The 19,452-nt window shown below is 31.7% G+C and overlaps 1 protein-coding gene across 1 annotated transcript; it reads right to left on the reverse strand.

Moving 5' to 3' along the window:
• Positions 1 to 181: 181 nt before the first annotated feature.
• LOC100164035 (beta-1-syntrophin) lies at positions 182 to 6,329 on the reverse strand. The gene is made up of 7 exons (XM_008181029.3): positions 5,819 to 6,329; positions 5,448 to 5,747; positions 5,053 to 5,241; positions 4,763 to 4,986; positions 2,383 to 2,728; positions 2,043 to 2,236; positions 182 to 1,402 (listed from the first exon to the last, which is right to left on the reverse strand). The coding sequence occupies exons 1-7, from the start codon at positions 5,982 to 5,984 to the stop codon at positions 1,310 to 1,312; spliced, it is 1,512 nt and encodes a 503-aa protein (XP_008179251.1). The 5' UTR covers positions 5,985 to 6,329; the 3' UTR covers positions 182 to 1,309.
• Between the last annotated feature and the right edge of the window lie 13,123 nt (positions 6,330 to 19,452).

Here is a 19,452-nt window from a genome sequence, read left to right on the forward strand (position 1 = left end):
CTACCTTAAGTTAATTTCCTCAGTATCCATACAGTATCAATTAAATTTTGACTCATATACTATAAACTGATATTTAAAAAATAAATTAGTTGTAACATATCGATAGCTTAAGGGTATAAACATTGTATCACAAATATATTAAGCACATTCTAAGACACCATTTTTAAAGAATATAAGGAAATAAATAAAGTTATAGTTTATTTTTAATGAAAAATATCAACTTCCAAATGCTGTATTTACTTCTGTTTGTCAATTGACTACATTATTTAACAAATGAGTATATTTTGTTAGAATTGTTAAAAATTGATTTAACTATAGTTGATATAAAATATACAAATAATTAAAAAATCTAAAAAATGTAATTAAATTAAAAATTAACAAACAATACTTAAGTAATTATTTTATACATCAATAAAAAAAATTAATCTTAACGAAAAATTAAAAACAATCCGTCTAACTTATTTACCATTATATGGTATAACAAATTTGTACTACCATAAATTATAAAATAATTACCTATAAAATAATATATGTTAGTCGTGTTGTGATTAGAATGATGCCAAAAATATAAGCTTGATTGTTATATTAAATTAATTAATAAATGTTGAATTTGACTCATTTATAGTAGACAAGTTATAAGTGCAATGACTACATGTAAAACAAAATAATGATACAATAAAAGACAATTTTTTAACACCAGTCATTATGAATGATAAGATTAATTTATAATATTATATACATACAAATAGAATAATTATCAATGTTTTATAATATTTAAAAAAAAACATTAACTAGAAATTATTTGTGATTTTTTAACCTCAAATAAAAAAATTGACACTGTTATTTTGATAAAAACAAATTTGACACATAGACACACTAACATACACACATATACACAATAGCATTTACATTTTTAACGAAATAAAAACGAATTATCACAGACAAGTTACCATATTTCAAGTGTAGGAATGTGTGTGCATGTTATGGTGCCACAGCACCCTGTTACTTTGAAATTAATTTAAGTTTATTACATTGTATTAATTAAAAAATACTTATACATTAAAAATGTTACCTTAATAAACATAACATTCCACTACCAATAATAATTAAATTCAACAAAACTAAATAATACATTTTTATTCTACAATAAAATTAATAAATATTTAATTGTATTGAGCTTAAAGTTTAGGGTCAATAAATGCAAGTATAACAAATATTAATATTAATTTAAATAGTCAGCGGACTAATTATTAGTTTTATTCAAATAGCATGAAAATAATTGATAGATTTAATTTAAAGCATGTTTCAGTTATACATACAAACCAAGCCGATGAATTTTGGCTGATAGGAAATTATGTAAAATGAACACTAATGGTTTTGGACTACACTCCAAGTCTATTTCCTAAAATAAATAAATTAAATATTAGTTCGGTAACTATAATACAATAAACTAGGAAATATAAATAAATAATTAGTACTCTGTTTATTTATTTTATCATCTAAAATATTAACTTAAATACATTACATATCTAACTTTTGTTTTTACTTTAATGATAATTTCTAATTTAAACAGATAGCCGTAAAATTCATTTCTTATGACTATTCTTCATTCATTGGGAAGATCTTATACTGAGAACTATTTGGGATTACTTTATATGTTATTTCATCAAAAAATAGTGACTATTATCATTTATCATATTTTAAAAGTGATTTCAAACTGAATTACTGGTTTGAGTTTTTAAGAAGTATTGAAGTATTGAAGAAAAGTGTAAGACAAAAACTTTTTTATTATCAACGTGCTTGATGGTTGTGCACTCTCAAACAGTTTTGGCCAAAGATGCCAGCCACTGCTACGCCAATCAATAATATACCTCATACTTAACATAGATAGAAACTGTCTTAACTTATAAGTAACTAACTGTAATTAATGTTTATAAACATGTTATTTTGTCTGTTAACAGTTCTAGTATTTATTTCAAAATCAAACCTGAAACTTTTGCCTTTCAACTATATAAAGTATCTTATCATTGATTAATACTTACTATTTCCACGCTATCACCAAAGTCCAGCCATAGTAATCTGTTATTATCATCAGAAGACATTTTTAATTTATCAAAAGGATAACTCCATAATTTCTTTGGTTCACGCCCTACAGATCCAGTTTTTGATTCAATAAGTGTAAATCCATTCTCATAGTGAATTGATAACTGTGCTGGTTTTCCATGCCATAAACAACCTGTTTAGAATAACAATTGCATGAATAGAAGGTACACTATGTTTAAAATTATAAATATTAACAAACATACACATTTTAACTTCAATCTGAGTTAATAATCAAATTTTTTTCTATGCCAACAAAAACATTGAATATTATGTACTTACGACAATTTACTTCTCTTCTAATAGCAACAGAATTATGACAACCTTGAATTACAGCTCTTGCCCAACTAGCAAGATCTCTTTGGGTATCAACTTTAAACCGATGAGTAACAATACCTTCTTCTGTTCCACATCTTAAACTAAATGTGATTAATTCTGAGTTACGCGATGAATTCATCAGCCTTGTAGATAAAAGTGAACAAACAAAGAGTGGAGCAGACCAAGCATCTGGACTCCAGGGGGCAACTTCATACAATCGTAATTCTTTACTAGTGACTACTCCAAATACTGATTGCCATTTGTCATTCACTGTAAATTCTTCATCTGAACTTATGCTACGCATACTATTCTATAAAATATAACATTATTTAATAAAAAATTAATAAATATTGAACAAAATATTTAATTTATATAATAGTTATGAATAGAGCCCTGATTTAAATTTTTCTAAAAAATATCAAAAAACAAATGTATGACCTAAATATCACTGAAATACAATATGCAGCTGACAATCAAGCATGGTAATGAGAACACCAAAACAATGGTATTTTTATTTTTTTTTTTTTAATTGAGCTTGAGCCCGGCAATTTAGGCCATTAGCTGTGTTGTTCGTTTGTAGGTTGTGAGTAGAGGGGAGGAACGGTTGAAAACACGTTTTGTATGTGTGGCAAGGATTCGTTGCTAAAAATCCCGGTAGTCATCCATCCTGGAACTAGCAACGTCGACCGTTATGTAGACTCCGTGCGTTTCCGCAGTTTAGTGCACGCACTGCGCCACAACAAGCGACAACAACAACAATAATGGTATTATATTATAAGAAAACATAGATATGATCAGCTATCTATAAAAATAGCCATAGGATGATTAGCTTGTGTAAATTTGTGAATAGTTTTATTTAAAAACCAGATTATCTAATGTTGTAGTACAAATAATATTTGTATTTATATATTATATATTATTTTCTCGTAATATTACTAGAAATAAGTTTAAAAAATTACATTAAAATATTTAAAAATGCTTCAAAAGACTTTGAAAAGTGAAAAATGCATGCAATAAAAGTTTGCTGTAAGTAGGTAGTGTATACTTATATCATACTATATAGCAGGGATGGGCAACTCAAAGTAACTAGCGGGCCACTTTACTACAAACACGAAAATAATAGTATAATAAAATTATATGAAGCAATTTGAAAATGTAGTGCGGGCCAGATAAAAAAAGTACGCGGGCCGCCAGTTGCCCATCCCTGCTATGTAGTATATACTTGTATCTTGGAAAACATGATGTCAAGCATTCCAGAAAAAAGATGCTAATACATTGAAATCAGAGCCCCAGAAATGAACATTCTAGTATGTTGGGTAGGTTATTAATTTATATGAGTTAGGTTTAATTACAATTTGATAAAATGATTTATTTTAAAAACAATATAAATATGAAAATTGTTTTAAAACAATAAATAAACTTTTTCAATGAAATTTTAATTCAATTTAGTAAAAATCTAAAAGTATCTATTTTTGTTGGGTCAAAAAGCATAGATAATTTAATACAAGGTTCTTCATAAGTTCTTATTATAAATATTTAAAAATATTAAAGATTCAATAACATGATTTTTTTTATAAGCATTTGAAATTTTAAATTTTCACAAAGCCCATACAATTTCCTAATTATTTTATGCTATAAAATTGACAATTGGGCTAAACATTGGAAAAAATACTAAAAAAACAACAAATTTGATTTAAAATAATCCCTCCAACTTAATATAAACAACATATCAATAATTGTCAGAACTGAGATTAAATACTTGGGATAAAATCACTTTTGATAAACGACTAACTTGGGGTCCTCATCCAAATGAAAAAAGAAAACATGTCTTCCATGATCTCGATTCAAAGATATTGCTTCAAAACATTATATTAATACACAATAGGTCCTGCCAAACCTTCAAACATTAAGTACATTCAGGCAAGTGAATCCACTTTAGTATGGCTACTAACGCACACTCTATGGTAACGACTAAAAGTTGTATAGTTACTGAACTCGCTAAAATAATGACATAATATACAAATGTTTCGACCAAAATTTAAATATACATAGCAATTTAATCATTTTTCATATGAGTGTATGAACACTATCGTTCTTCTTACTGAAACGTAAATGATGTAGAGATCTATTAACATAATTCAGGGGATATTCACAATGGGTGATTTTCTTATCATGCAATTAATGACATTTTGATTATTACTAACTTTCATATTTGCTTATTGTAATATTTTTGTATAGATTGTAAATTCTTTTAACATATTTAAATAAAAAAAATAAGATTTAAATTAAAACAATAACCACTCAATTATTCCAACATCAAAATAATAAAATAAAATAAACTAACCTCATTTCTATTAATCCTAAATAACCATCCAATATGATGAAGTTGACCAAGCACAGGCATTATGTTTGCTAATATTTTGTTCGCATCGTGCAATGCTTTTAAAGATAAAACATTTAAAGCACCATGAAGAGTATTAAACCAACAAGTAGCTTCACTTGCTTCCTGAGTTCTTAATATACAGAAATGTACACCATCTGGTGAATGCAGTTCAATAGTTTTATTTTCTGAAATATGTGTAAAAATTATAATTTTTTATTGACAAACAAACATAATTATACTAAAATAAATACCAGGATCAGGATGCTTATAGTTTCTTGTTAAACAACAAAGTTGCAATGGCAAATAACGAGCATCAGGCTTTTGTGGAGAGCGATGTATTGGTGAGTTTGTTGATAAAAATCCTCGCTGTAATTCCCATCCAACTTCTGATATGATAGTGGCTTTTCTAAAATATGGAGTTACTTCCCGCAAATATTTAACTGAAATAAAAATAAATAGTCCTAAGATTTATGCCTATTTTTTTTTAAATATTTCAAATTAAAAAATTGCCATTTGTTGTTGATTATACTTCTTGCATAAAAAAGTAAGTACTTCTCTCAAATTGCATACATTATTTAAGTTAGGTAGTAAAACATAATTTATACATGCAACGATATAAGTATACTATCGTTAAATCACAACTAACCTTCTAGTTCAACAATTTTTCCAGCTTGTTTAAGTGCTTTAACTGCTTCATCGTGAGTAGCTTCTCTTAAATCTTGTTTATTAACAGATAGTATAGCATCACCTACATAAAGCTGCTCAGTTTGATCAGCAGCCATTCCTTTAAATATTTTAGATATAAGGATCGGCATTTTATTTTCACGCCCACCTTTAATGGAAATTCCCAAGCCATTGCTATCTGTCTTTACTACACGTATTAGACGTTTCTGATTAGCTACAGAGTCTGGTACGTCGACACAATCAATATGACTTCCCGAAGAATCTGGAATACAAATAGGTAAGTATATCTTCCACAACAAAAATCCTAAATACTAAATATAATTTGAATTTTACCTAAGGTATTGTTGTTTAAAGATCCATTAACAGGTGTACAGTGTTCATAGGTTTCATCCAAACTAATGCATATAAAATCATCTTCCAACGTCACATATACTTTGTACCACTGTCCACGTACATACGTTTCCAGAGCGCTGGAACGGCCATAACCAATTGGACTCATGCTTACTAATTTGATATTTTGATCGAAAGATATTCTGTCCTCATATTAAAAACAAATATTTAAGCGGACCAATAATTAAAAAAGATAACATTTTACGATTATGTTTGATTTTATTTGAACGGCTGAAGAATAAGATATTAATATAATTATTTAGACATTATGATAATTATCTTTATGAGCAAAAGTCGGGTTGTTCATGTGTAATTAAAATAATATTTCACGCATTGTACTTATTTTGAAACTGTTGAAAACTTTCACAACAATAATTAGCCTAAATAAATTATGTATAAGGTGGGTTACATTCAGTAATCAGTAGCACAAACCACGCTAACCGCTATCTACACGTCAACTGAAGAGTGAAGAGTGAAGACTGAAGTAATTTGTTTTGAAAATCCAAAATATGACATTATCCTTATCGTTAACATCGTTATTCGTTAGGACAGGAGTACAGGACAGGTAGCGCTAATAATATAATATAGCGCCAAATCACAGAATAGATGAAACCCCGGTCCACGAATCTTATTATTAGGGCCAGTGGCGTACATTCTATTGTCTTATTAAGTGGGATTAAATAATACTATATTTATATGTTTATCAGAGTACTTCACCCAATGCAATATGTTATATCAAAGACGAAAGACCATAGTTGTTAATACATTGAGTTCACACACATTTTTGTAATAATACTTTTATTAAAAATTTGAAAACAACTTATAAAAGGTGGGCAAGTGGGTATCGCTTTGCTGTACGGTAGGTGACAAGTGAGTCACTGTAATGGATGGTGTTAAATTTCAATTCAATGATAAAATATCATTGTATAAGAAAAACGCTTCTGAGCGGAGACGGTCAGACAGCGTATGATATTACTCAAAGTACCTAATATTAATTGATTATATTATTGTGAATAAAGTACCTAATTTATATATAATCTATTTACGTGGAACATTTTCAATTCCTAGCTATAAGAGTTGAATATTTTAAACATTTTTAACTACAAAATAATAATTAAATTTGATAAATGTTGTCAAAAATCGAACTTTAAGTGCTCATTGTGCCTATGTATTTTTATTTTTTTTAACTGCTATTGTAACAATATATCAGGAGCCTTGTATTAATTTTTTACGCATTTTTCCAAACAACAATTAAATTTTATTGACAATTATAGAAATAAAAAACTAAAAAAAATTTAATTTGAAATTGTCCATAAACAGCTCAAAACAAGTCAAAATATTTTGAAAATTTTATGGTGTATAGAAAATGAGAATTTAAACATTCAGTCAAATTTTCATGTATCTACAGTAATTTGTTTTTAAATTATAATTTATAACAAAATAACAAAATCGCTACATGCGATAAATCGAGTGAATATCCAATGTTGTAAAAATATGAGCTTTAAACCATCATAACAATTTAACTTGACTTTTCGGTAGAGATTTTTATTGATAAAGGCAGATAAACATATAAAAAATATTGTACTAAACTTTCAAATTTTAGATTTAAAAAGAAAAGTTTTTATACATTTCTAACTCAAAATAATTTACACATTTTCGTGATTTGTACGTGTTTTGTCAACATTTGAACTTTAAATGCTTATAAAAAAAAAATGTGTCGATGGATTTTTAATATTTTTCGTTTTTCATTGTAGCAATATTGTAATAACTTAAAAATATGAAAAATATAAAGACGACTCCTGTTGATAGTTATATTTAATTCAGATGCTAAAATAGTAAAATTAAGCTATTACCTTCCTCCAGGTATTCGGAAGGCTCTCGAGATCGTGTATTCAAGAATTAGATCAAATACACCGTACAATATAATTTATGTAAAAAGTACATATAAAGTAATAATGCAATAAATATAAAATATTATATTAAATGCCTTACTTGATTCGCAGTTGTTCGTAGATTATGTTGTAAGAGTTTTAGGTTTTAGGTGACACAAAATAATACTTCAAATATACAAATCGAAATAAAAACGCACTAATTTTGGCTTAACATAAGAAGTTCAGTTGTCGCTCGTTGAAATCGGTATTGATATTTTGAGAGGTTGTTACTCGGTGGCTGGTGCTCATGCACTGATGGGACGACATGGATATGTCTACCAGTCACCAGAGAGTGGTAGGCGGTTTTGTCAAAGGTTTTTGTACTTCCCCGAACTAGATTTCTCTTCGGCGGCAAAGACCTTTTTGTCGGTGACAATAGTTTTATTAGGGATGCCCGATTTCTACGAACGACAGTCTAGCCGTTACTTATTATTCTGTAAGATTTTAGTTTGTTTATTATATATATGGTGTGTGAGCATATCATTAATACATATATTTTTTTTTAATTTGTTTTATTATGCAATCTGTAAATATATTATTTTTACAATAAGCATAAGTGTTGTGATAGAAGTAGAATAAGAATAATAAAATAAAATAAAGAGAGACTTGAGACTTGAGCGAAGAATCCATCCAGTGATGGGACTTCTGGAAGTTGTGGATGGGTTGTATTCAGTCAGGAGGTCCCTACACTATTTTCGTCTTAAACGTCTTTCAGGGTCACCTGGGATGCTGAGAGCAGATAAGTTTGAGATTAGAGGATTGCGGTAGTTGGAGAGATTTGAGTGGAATAGTTTATACAGAGTTTTGGCTACGTGTTGTACTGTTGGAATAGAGAGGTCCTCATGGAGTGTATAGTTTGAGAAGTAAAAGGGGGCTTTGGTAATTTGTCGAAGGCATTTAGATTGAAATATTTGAATTTTCTTTATGTTTGATGGTTTGGTTGAACCCCAAAGTTGTATACCATATGGTCATATGGGTTTTAGTAGTAATTTATATATAAGTATTTTGTTGCAAATATTTGTTCCGAAATGCAAATATAAACGACCAGTGAAAATGTAATGTATAAACGTTCATACGTAAAAATTCCCGTTTTTCCTTAATTTTTAATCTTTTATGTTGTTCTCTCGGCGCTTTTGAAAACTATTGGGAGATTTTGACCCCTTCAATGCACCAACAATAATTCACATAATAATTCACTTTCCCATCGAACAAAATACTGAAGTTGAAAATCGAAGCATTATTTCGACTACTTATCGTGTAAATAGACACAAAAAAAAAAAATTAAAAAAAAAACATTATTGTAAAATTAATACATTCATCGCTCCACTCGGAATCTAAAATTAAATAAAAAACCATTTTAAGTGCATTTTATATAGGTACCTACTATAATTTTTGGCATTTTATATTGCATTTTTTGCATATTTTTGAAATTTTTAATGCATTTCTTAAGGTTTTTTAGTGCATTAAATTCACAGCCCTGCTTATTATTATACTCACAATAAAGTATATATGATTATACTATCTTAATTCGTGCCCCGTACTCAGACTATATAATAGATATAGATAATATAATCTTAGTCCGTGGGTGAAACCTACCGACTGTATTATAGTAGGTACCTATCTATAGCCGTGGGGAAACCTGTTCTGCGGGCAAATGCCTAAATACTCATAGATAGTAGATACCTATTTCTTTTTATAGATAATATTATGACATAATATAGAGTATTTGTTAGCACCCACGATGTAGACTGTGTCCTGTGGAGAAGATATCTTGAGAGGACGGTAGGTACCCATATATTTGTTATTTTTCCGTCTTACATACGCATGAAGACATAGCAAATTGTAGTTCACTAGTTTCAATAGTGTGCTTTTAGTTTTGATACTAGAGTGAATTGACCTATTATAAAACTTTTAGGTGAGAACATTATCTGTGCTTAAATCTTGGACGAAAAGTCCGGGGACAAAAAGTCTGTTATGAAAAAAGTTTGACAAAAAGTCCGAGCACATTTATACTGTCGGACAAAAAGTTTAAAAATACAAAATTATCTATATAATTATCATTTATAATTATATTATAGGTACTATACATATAATATATTATTATAAGGTATACACTACACCTACACATATTATAATAATTTTATATAGTTAATTAGGTATACCTAAATCACAAATGTACAATAATTATATAAAAACAATTAAAATATAATATTATTTGATGTTGTATATTGTGATTATCATTGGCTATTGCTCGGTAATCGCGGTATGTTATCTTAAAAAAATGAATATCACATATATAGGTAGTTTCCACATAATATAATAATAATTAATAAATGAATAGGTATAAAATAAAAAATATTTTTTTATAGGTACCTACTGAAAGTTTTCTAAGCATTTAAAGTTCAAATCTTGACAAAATACGTAAAAATCACGAAAATGTAAAAATAAAGGTGGGAAAGTGGATGTTGCTCTGTTGTACAGTAGGTTACAAGTGGGTCACTGTATAATGGATGTTATTAAATTTGAATTCAATGATATAATATCATTGTATAAGAAAAACGGTTCTGAGCGGAGACGGTATGTCAGTCTAGGTATAAGACATATTATATACTTTTATATCTATGGTATAAAAAAAAAATTTACCTATAATATACACAATATCCATTAGGTACTTATAACGCGTTGTACATCAACAACAAACCGTGATACTATCATAGATATATAATAGTATACTTTAGAAGTTTCAAGCAGTGGCGCCGAACGAGTATTGTTTATGGGGTGGTTTGGCCCAGTGTTTGCTTTGTGATAGTTGAATTTACAATATAATCATGTGGGTGGTGGATAGTGGTGCTAACTAATTTTTATACTTTGCCCCACCAAATGAAAAACAAATCAGCGCCACTGGTTTCAAGTACCCACGAATAATATTAAACAATCACAAAAAAATAACTAAAATAGTTATTCTAGGTTTTTTAATATGTTATTTCATCCAAATTTGAGCTTAAAATGACTATAAAAATAAACTGTGCTCATGTATTTTTTAGATTTTTTGGTAATAGAACTAACTACTTACGTGGAATCTTGTTTTAAATTTTCAATCCTTAGATATAAAAGTTGATATTAACATATTCAACAAAATAATTATTCAATTTTAAATTTGATAAATTTTGTCAAAATTCGATCTTTAAATGCTTATAAAAAAAAATGTAATTTCAATATTTTTCAACTGCTATTGTAACAATATATCAGGAGCATTGTATCAAATTTTTACATTTTTTGGCCAACAGATCAAACTTTATTGATATTCATAGAAAAAAAAAAATTGAAATATTAAATTGTCCGTAAACTGCTTAAAACAAGTTAAAATATTTCAAAAATTGTATCAAGTATAAGAATTGATAAAATAAACATTCAGTGAAATTTTCAAGTTTCTACAGTCATTCGTTTTTTAATTACAACAAAATAAGAAAATCGTTATGTAAGAAATCGAGTGAATATCAAATGTTGTAAAAATATGAATTTCAAACGCTCATAAAATTTAATTTGAGTTTCTTATAGACATTTTTTTTTTGATAAAGGTAGATTATTCTATAAGGAATCTTGTATTACATTTCCTGTATGAACAGGTCCATTGAAAAACCATAGTTATAGTAATTATTGTATAGCTGGCAGCCGCGGTTTTCCACTCAGGAATTGACATGAGCGGTCGCATGCGGTTGTCCGCGACGATCGGCGGCGCGGTTTTGCATGTATGAATATGCCTATTGAATAACCCATGGTTCATAACTTCATTGTAAGTGGATATCCGCCGCGGATAAAAAACCGCGACCGTACGCGAACAAGTATGTAACCAGCTAGTAAGTCTACTATCTTCAGTCTCCAAAATATTTGAAAAAATCATATACATACTAATAAATCAACTAGATGCAACTGAAGCCATTCCGCATCATCAATTTGGTTTTAAGCCAAAACACTTAACTACTCAACAACTCCTCCGCCTGACCGAACACATAAACAATGGTTTTGAAAAAAAAATTCATACTGGTGCCGCTTTTTTAGATATTGCGCAAGCATTTGATCGTGTCTGGCACGACGGCCTACTGTTCAAATTAAAAACATTAAATACCCATTCTGCGATCTTCAATATAATTAAATCCTTCCTCTCTGATCGTTGTTTTTTAGTTCGCATAAACGACATCAGCTCAGTAACAAAAAAAATTAACGGCTGGTGCTCCCCAAGGATCCAAAATTTCTCCCCTGCTTTTTAATTTATACATCGCAGACTTCCCCACTACATCTAACACACAATTTTCTCTATATGCTGACGACAGTGTTGTCTAAGCTCCAGTGACGCCCACGTTGTCACTGAAAATATACAGAGCCACTTAAACGAAATAAAGTGCTGGGCAAAAAAATGGAAAATTATTTTAAACGCCTCCAAAAGTATATAGCAGTATTATTACACTTCGTCGTCCCAAACCCCCACCCACTCTAGTACTGAATGGTGACAACATATTGTGGTCACCAACCACAAAATATCTAGGCGTTATCCTAGAAAAATTAACTTGGAACCCGCACATTTCTTTGAAACTACAACAAGGTTACCAACATCTCAAAATTCTTTACCCCTTAAGCAACCGTCAAACCACCTTAAGCTGGAATTGCTCCCTGCTTCTTTACAAGCAAATTCTAAGACCTTTAGTTCTCTATGCTGCCCCTATCTGGGGACACTGTGCCAAAACCCACATAAATAATATCCAAGTTTTCCAATCCAAAATATTAAGCACAATATCCAACGCACCTTGGTTCATCAGAAACGAAGCACTCCACACCGACTTCAAACTTCCATCAATCAAAGACTACATACAAAATCTTACGATCAATTTTTTTGACCAACTAAACAACGCTAGTAGTGCGAAACATTTCAAACTCAGCGATAAGCCTACCCTCCGGCGTCTCAAGCGTGGACGTCCTCATGATGCCCTATCTCAACTCCAATAATATTAATAAAAAAAAAAAATAATAATATTAATATAATACTACACATATACATTTTTTATTCATTTTATTATATCATTATATATATATATTCATCGATGTAAATGCCTGAAATTTATTGTAAATAGTTGTAATTAATTACCTCTATCAACTGTCTAAATAGTAAATGTTAGATATTGTTACTATTTTATCAATAAGTTAGACCTTGTATGTCAGGAACACTTTATAATTAATAAAAAAAAAAAAAAGATATATTTTCGTTCGTTTTTATCAGGACTTTTTTCCGAGATCAATAACAAGATGGTTTTATGATAATACGTCCACAACCACGGTCCACAGCATGTTTTATTGATATCCATCAAACGAAAATGTATTATTCAAGATATTTATGACTTATGTTTAAAAACAACTAGTAACTATAAATATATTATTTAAAAAAACCATTACCTCCAGTTTTTTACCAACAACTTCAAGTAAAATAAAAACAAATACCTAATTAACATAAGTGTTATTTAGCGTTAAATCAAATAATTACCATACAAAATTAGATTTTTAATAGGTAGGTAAAAAAAAGTCAAAACGAAGAAAGAAACGACTTTCATTTTTGTACATAATATAAGTCATTACTCATTTAAGTATTTAACCAATATTTTAAATCAGTGATTCAGAATGACAGAATCACTGTGGTCTATGGGTAGTCATAAGTAATAACAAGCCAAACTGTCACAGTAACTGGTAACCAATAATAGCACCGATTAAATAAAAATAAATTTTATTTAATCTGTATTATAAAATGTGCCTATCATTAGGACATTAAGTATTATTAATAGATACAAACCTATATTTTTTTACATTGCATGAATGAAAAAATAAATTGCCGAGGTTACCTATAGACATTGGACTGTGGAATATGATATGAATGACATTGCTGTTAATTGTTGTATGATTAATGACGTTGCATCAATAAATACTAAATAGCTACTATACCTAGGTACCTAGATACTCACTATAGGCAGTCATAAATAAAAAACCATAACACACTACTCGATATTTTTCCTCTACAAGGAAAATGTATGAATCTTAAGTAATTAACCATAAAAAATTGAATTATCGTAATAAACCAACATACGATTATACAAACACAGAAAATGTTCTTACTATTAGGTACCTTATAAATATTGTAATATTATAATATTATTATAATCTTATTATATTATAATGTTATAAATATTTTAATATTACGTTTTACTATTATTAATCATATATAAGGAGTGATTTTTTTTTTTTTTATATTATATATTATATCCGCGGCGACTATGGCCATTGGACGACAATGATACTATACAATTCTGTACAGGGTTAAACTTTTGTAGAGAGATACATTAAAATGAAAAAAAAAAAACCAGTATATTAATATAAATTAAATTTTGTTTAGAAGTCCTGTGTTGTGTAAAAATTCCAACGTCGTTGTCAGGTTGCTCTGTTCGGGGCTGAGTGAATCGGCTAGCTGGTCTGGAAGATTCAGTTCTCTCCTTTTGTTCTCGTAACTTCGGCATTCCGTGAGGATGTGTTTGACGGTGAGCGGGGAACCGCATTGAGTGCAGTCGGGAGGTTCTTCTCCTTTCATGAGGTGTTTATGAGTGATATGTGTGTGTCCTATCCTGAGGCGAGTAATGACTGTCTCCTGTTTCCTGAAGATGTTTGCGAGGAATGGCCAGGGGTATGTGGTTCTTTTGATCTCATGTAACTTGGTTGTCTGTGCTGCCCATTTGTTTTCCCATTGGTTGTGTGCCTCTATAGCGATGAACATCTTGGTATGTAAAAACACGGGGACGTGAGAGGGTTATTGGCTAGGTTGGCTTGTTTGGCAGCCTTGTCAGCGAGTTCATTCCCTTCTATGTTGCAGTGGCCGGGAATCCACATGTAGGATATTTGTTTACCGGCGAAGGTGGCGGTGGTATGTGCATTAAGGATTTTTCTAGCTAGGTCAGTAGGTTTCCAGTGGTTCTGGATACTCATGAGGGAAGAAAGGGAGTAGCTGAGGATAATTATCTGGATGGCTTCGACTTTGTTTGTTGCAAATTCAATGGCTTTGAGGATGGCTAGTGCTTCAGCGGTGTAAATAGAGCACTTGTTAGATAGTTTCCATTGGATATGTGTGTCCCCGTGGATGATAGCCATTCCAACACGATTAGCCACAACAGAGGCGTCCGTGTATATGAGTGCGTGCTGTTGTTTAGATGAAAGTATTTCCATGAAGAGGTTTCTGTATTGGGCGGTGCTGGTATATTTCTTTGGGAGTTGATGTAGGTCCAGATTGATGTTTATCGAGATAAGCCACGGAGGGGATATGCTGATTTCAGTTGTCAATATATTGTCTAGATCATATTTTTTGTAATTGTCGAAAATGAGGTTAGGAGAGGAGTGAAGACATTGGGGGGCACGGGCCATTCTGGCTGCGATTTTGAATGTTAGTTCAGACCATCTTATGTCCAATGGGGGAACGCCGGCAATGTTGAGTATGCTACTGATGGGGTTTGATCGGAACGCACCTATGGAAAGTCGGATCCCTGAGTTATGTACTGATTCCAGTATTCTGAGGTGAGAAGGTTTGGTGGTGGATATTAGAGAGGCCCCGTAGTCTATTTTGGAAAGGATCAGTGATTTATGGATTTTCAGAAGCATCTGAGTTTGTGCTCCCCACGCTGTATGAGAAAGTGTTTTAATCAAATTGATTCTAGAAAGACAGGATTTTTGTATATGTTGTATGTATGGGCGCCATGACGCTTTGGAATCGAAGATAACCCCGAGGATTTTGACTTGAGTTTGGCTCTTGATTGTGTGGTTACCCATTTTTACTGCTATATTTTCTTTTTTTCTTTTTTGGTTGATGAGTATGAGGCTAGTTTTGTTCGACGCAAATCGGAAACCGGATGTTTTAGACCAGGATTCCAGTTTGTTGGTCGAATCTTGTAGCAATTGTTGAATAGTATTGCAGTTGGAGCTGCGGCATATGATGTTTTAACCTGAAACGTCCGGGTGCCGAGGAAGTTGTTTTTGAAGTCTAACATGTTACCTTTGGTTAGAATTTTGTTGAGCTTGTGGATGATTCTGGGTCTCCAGGCTGAGTCATATGCCTTAGCGATGTCAAAACTAATCAATCCTAAGCTTTGGTTGTGCTTAAGAGCTGTTTGGATTTCATTTTTTATGTTTAGAATGTTCTTAGTGGTGCTTCGATCGCGTCTGAAACCGTTTTGTTCAGGAGTGAGGTAGTTGGACTTTTCCAGGTGCCACGTTAGGCGATTATTAATTATTTTCTCAAGTATTTTACAGAGCGTATTCAAAAGACATATAGGACGATAGCTATCAGGTAAAAACTTGTTTTTGTCGGGTTTTAAAATAGGGATCACGAGACCATGCCTCCATGTGTTGGGGAAACAATTATTGTTCCAGATTGAATTGTATATTGATAGTAAATGGGTCAGTGCGTTCGCTGGGAGATTTTGTACAAATAAGTAGGGAATTCCGTCAGGGCCGGGACTTTTGCTTTTGCAATTACGGAGGGCTTCCTCCAGTTCTGTAATTAGTAGAGATGAGTTGAGGTATGTTTGAATATTATTATAAGGATCTACTGTGTTTGTTGGGTTGTTGTATATTTGTGCCTTGGATAAGAATTCCTGATCATAGAAGGATTTACTTGAATTCTCTTGGAACATTTGGCCCAGGGTGTTGGCTACTACTGTAGGAGATGTTGTGATGTTAGAGTCCGTGAAGAAGTGGATCGTGTTTCTGTTGGTACCTCTGATAGATTTGATCTTCTTCCATACAATTGAGGAATCAGTTTGGTTATTGATGCTGGACACATATTGTTTCCACGATGAAGATTTGCTGCTCTTCACCAGATATCTGGTTAGGGCTCGTGTTCTTTTTAAATGAACGAAGTCCGCTTGCAATTGAGATGTTTGGAATTTCTTGAGAGCTTTATTTTTGTTTTGGATAGTTTTTTTATCTCATCATTCCACCATGGGACGAGAGGTCTTGGGGAGCTGCGATTAGACTTACCTATTGTGATTAAGGCTGTTTCTGTTATCATGTCAGTAAATTCTTTTACATCAGCATCTATATTTTCAGGTGATGGGGTGGAGAGGTTTTCGGTTATTTTTTCTATTAGAGATGAGAAAAGGTCCCAATTGGCTTTCCTGATAGACCATCTAGGTGGATAAACTAGGTGTGTGTCATCAAGAGGGTGGTTGATGGATATCTGAATGGGGATGTGATCACTGCTGTTGATGGTATATGGTAAAGTGCACCATTCTAATCTATGAGATAAAGAAGTGTTTGGGATGGAGAGATCAATTGCGGATGAGAGTTCGTTGACAGGGTTGATTCTTGTGGGTTGTCCGTTGTTGAGAAGCATTAGATTATCATTCGTAAGTAATTCATCGATGATTTTCCCTCTGCAATCCGATTTGTAGGATCCCCAGGTCTCGCTGTGACTATTAAAATCGCCAACTAAGATGAATGAATTGGGCAATTGTTTTATGATACGTTCGATGTCATCTAGGGAGAAATCCCTGTTATTTGGGATATAAATGTTACATAATATGTTACCATATTATGGTTAATTTTATGTGAGGCATATTGACTGAAACGTCTATTGCTTCAAAATCGGTGATTAAAGGGAGTTCGACACTAGGGAAATCTTGGTTAATCATTATAGCGACTCCACCACTGGCTCTTACACACGAGAGGCGATTACGTTTATTGATATCATAGTGTCGGAATGTAGGATTGCTTTTCTCATTAAAGTTGGTTTCTTGTAAGCATATTATTGTGGGGTTCAGTTCTTTGGTAAGTATTTGGAGCTCCTCTAGTCTGCTGAAGAACCCATTGATGTTCCATTGGATTATATTTGTTTTCATTTGAATTGTATAGGAGGTTTGAGGGTGCTTGATGTGAAAAGGTGGGAAATCTGAGGATGACATTTATGGCGTTTGTTTTTTGAGACAGGCGTTTCAAGAACCTTGAGGTGGAGACGCTTGAAACAGTAGATTGCCGAGCTTAGTGAGGTGTGTTTTGAGGAAAGTTTTGTTGATTTTGGGACGTATATCTTCGATGAGTTTCATAAGGGATGGTATGTTAGAGTCTATGTCTTTGCAGAGGGTGTGGATGTTGATGTTTTTATAAGTGTAATTTTCCAAAACGTACTTGAACTGAAGCATCGTCATGTCAGTATTGTTGAGGAAAATTTCCTTTGCAGGTGCGAGACTCTCGAGGATTTTATCTTCTTTTCTGGAAGCTGAATTAGATCTAGAACGCACCTTAACTTTTTTTTGGATTTTTTTTTATGTGTCGCTATGGTGGTTGGGTGTTGTTAAGTCTGAATTGTGGATGGCAATACTATTGACTTCCAGGGAGGATGAATCGGATAAGTGTCTCTTAAGGGGTTTTCCATCGTCTAATGGTTGTCTTTGCTGTTGGGTGGTGGAAAGGAGATGGTCATGTGAGTAGACCAGTAAAGGTGGAGATGGATTGGGGGAAGATGAATTCGAATTTCTTGTATTATCGCTAGGAATGTTTTCAGTTGTATGTCCAATCGGCAAGTCCATGATATTTTGAAATTGTATTTCGCTTATTGAGGGGCTTTCAGGCATCTGCATGTCCTCCAATAGTTTTTCGTCGATAGTGTTGATTTGGTTATGGCTTGATGGGGGGGGGGGAACAGTGTATTTGAGGATTTATAAAATTGTCTGTAGCAATTTGTTTGTTGCACGATTTAGATGTGTGACCTGTTGATTTGCAAATAAAGCAAGTGATAGTCTCGTCAGTAAGGAATATTCTGAATTGGGTTTGATTGTTATTTGTTGATGATAGTTAAGGATCCGGGGAGTTTTATTACGTCTTCATGGTTGATGAACATTTGTCGACGGAAGCTAAGAATATGTTCGTAACCCTCATGGTTTATTCCAGCTCTTATATGGCTTATCTGAGATGTTGATGTGATATTTATGCTTTTTAAGGCATTAAGAATTGATTGGTTCGGTATTGAGGGACATATACATTGGATATAATTATTTTTTTTGCTGGGTTAATGAGTCTGCGTATTTGTATAATGTGTTCGTTTACTGTGATTGTATTAGTTTTTTCTAAGAGTGTTTCTAGTATTTCCTTACTAGATAGAAATATGCAGAAACGGTTGTTATATATTCAATGTATGTCAATTTCATATGTATTTGAAACAAAAATACCTTTTAGGTGATGCCGTTCCTGCCCAAATACCTAACTTAGGAGCGTTGCGAGCTGCAAAACATAGAGCATTGGTTAGTAATAGGCTTCATTCAGATCCAATGGATGCCGTGAGAAAAATGAAATATCTTGGAGAATTTCCTAATACTATTCATGACATTGGTTCTGATAAAACATTTGTTCATTTTTGAAGTAACTTACAGCTTCAAATTTATAAAGAGTATTCAAGAAGAGAAAGGATCATAACTATTTCATTCGATGCTACAGGTGGTTGTGTTAGAAAAATTAAAAGAAACGAAAATATACGTAGTGGCCCAATTTTTTTATACGAAGGTGTCATGAGTATCGTTCAACATAACTTTACTGTTATGTCCATGCTCTCTGAACGCCATGACACCTTGT

The sequence above is a fragment of the Acyrthosiphon pisum genome, chromosome A1 (genome assembly GCF_005508785.2).
Source record: "Acyrthosiphon pisum isolate AL4f chromosome A1, pea_aphid_22Mar2018_4r6ur, whole genome shotgun sequence".
In the NCBI taxonomy this organism is placed as follows: domain Eukaryota; kingdom Metazoa; phylum Arthropoda; class Insecta; order Hemiptera; family Aphididae; genus Acyrthosiphon; species Acyrthosiphon pisum.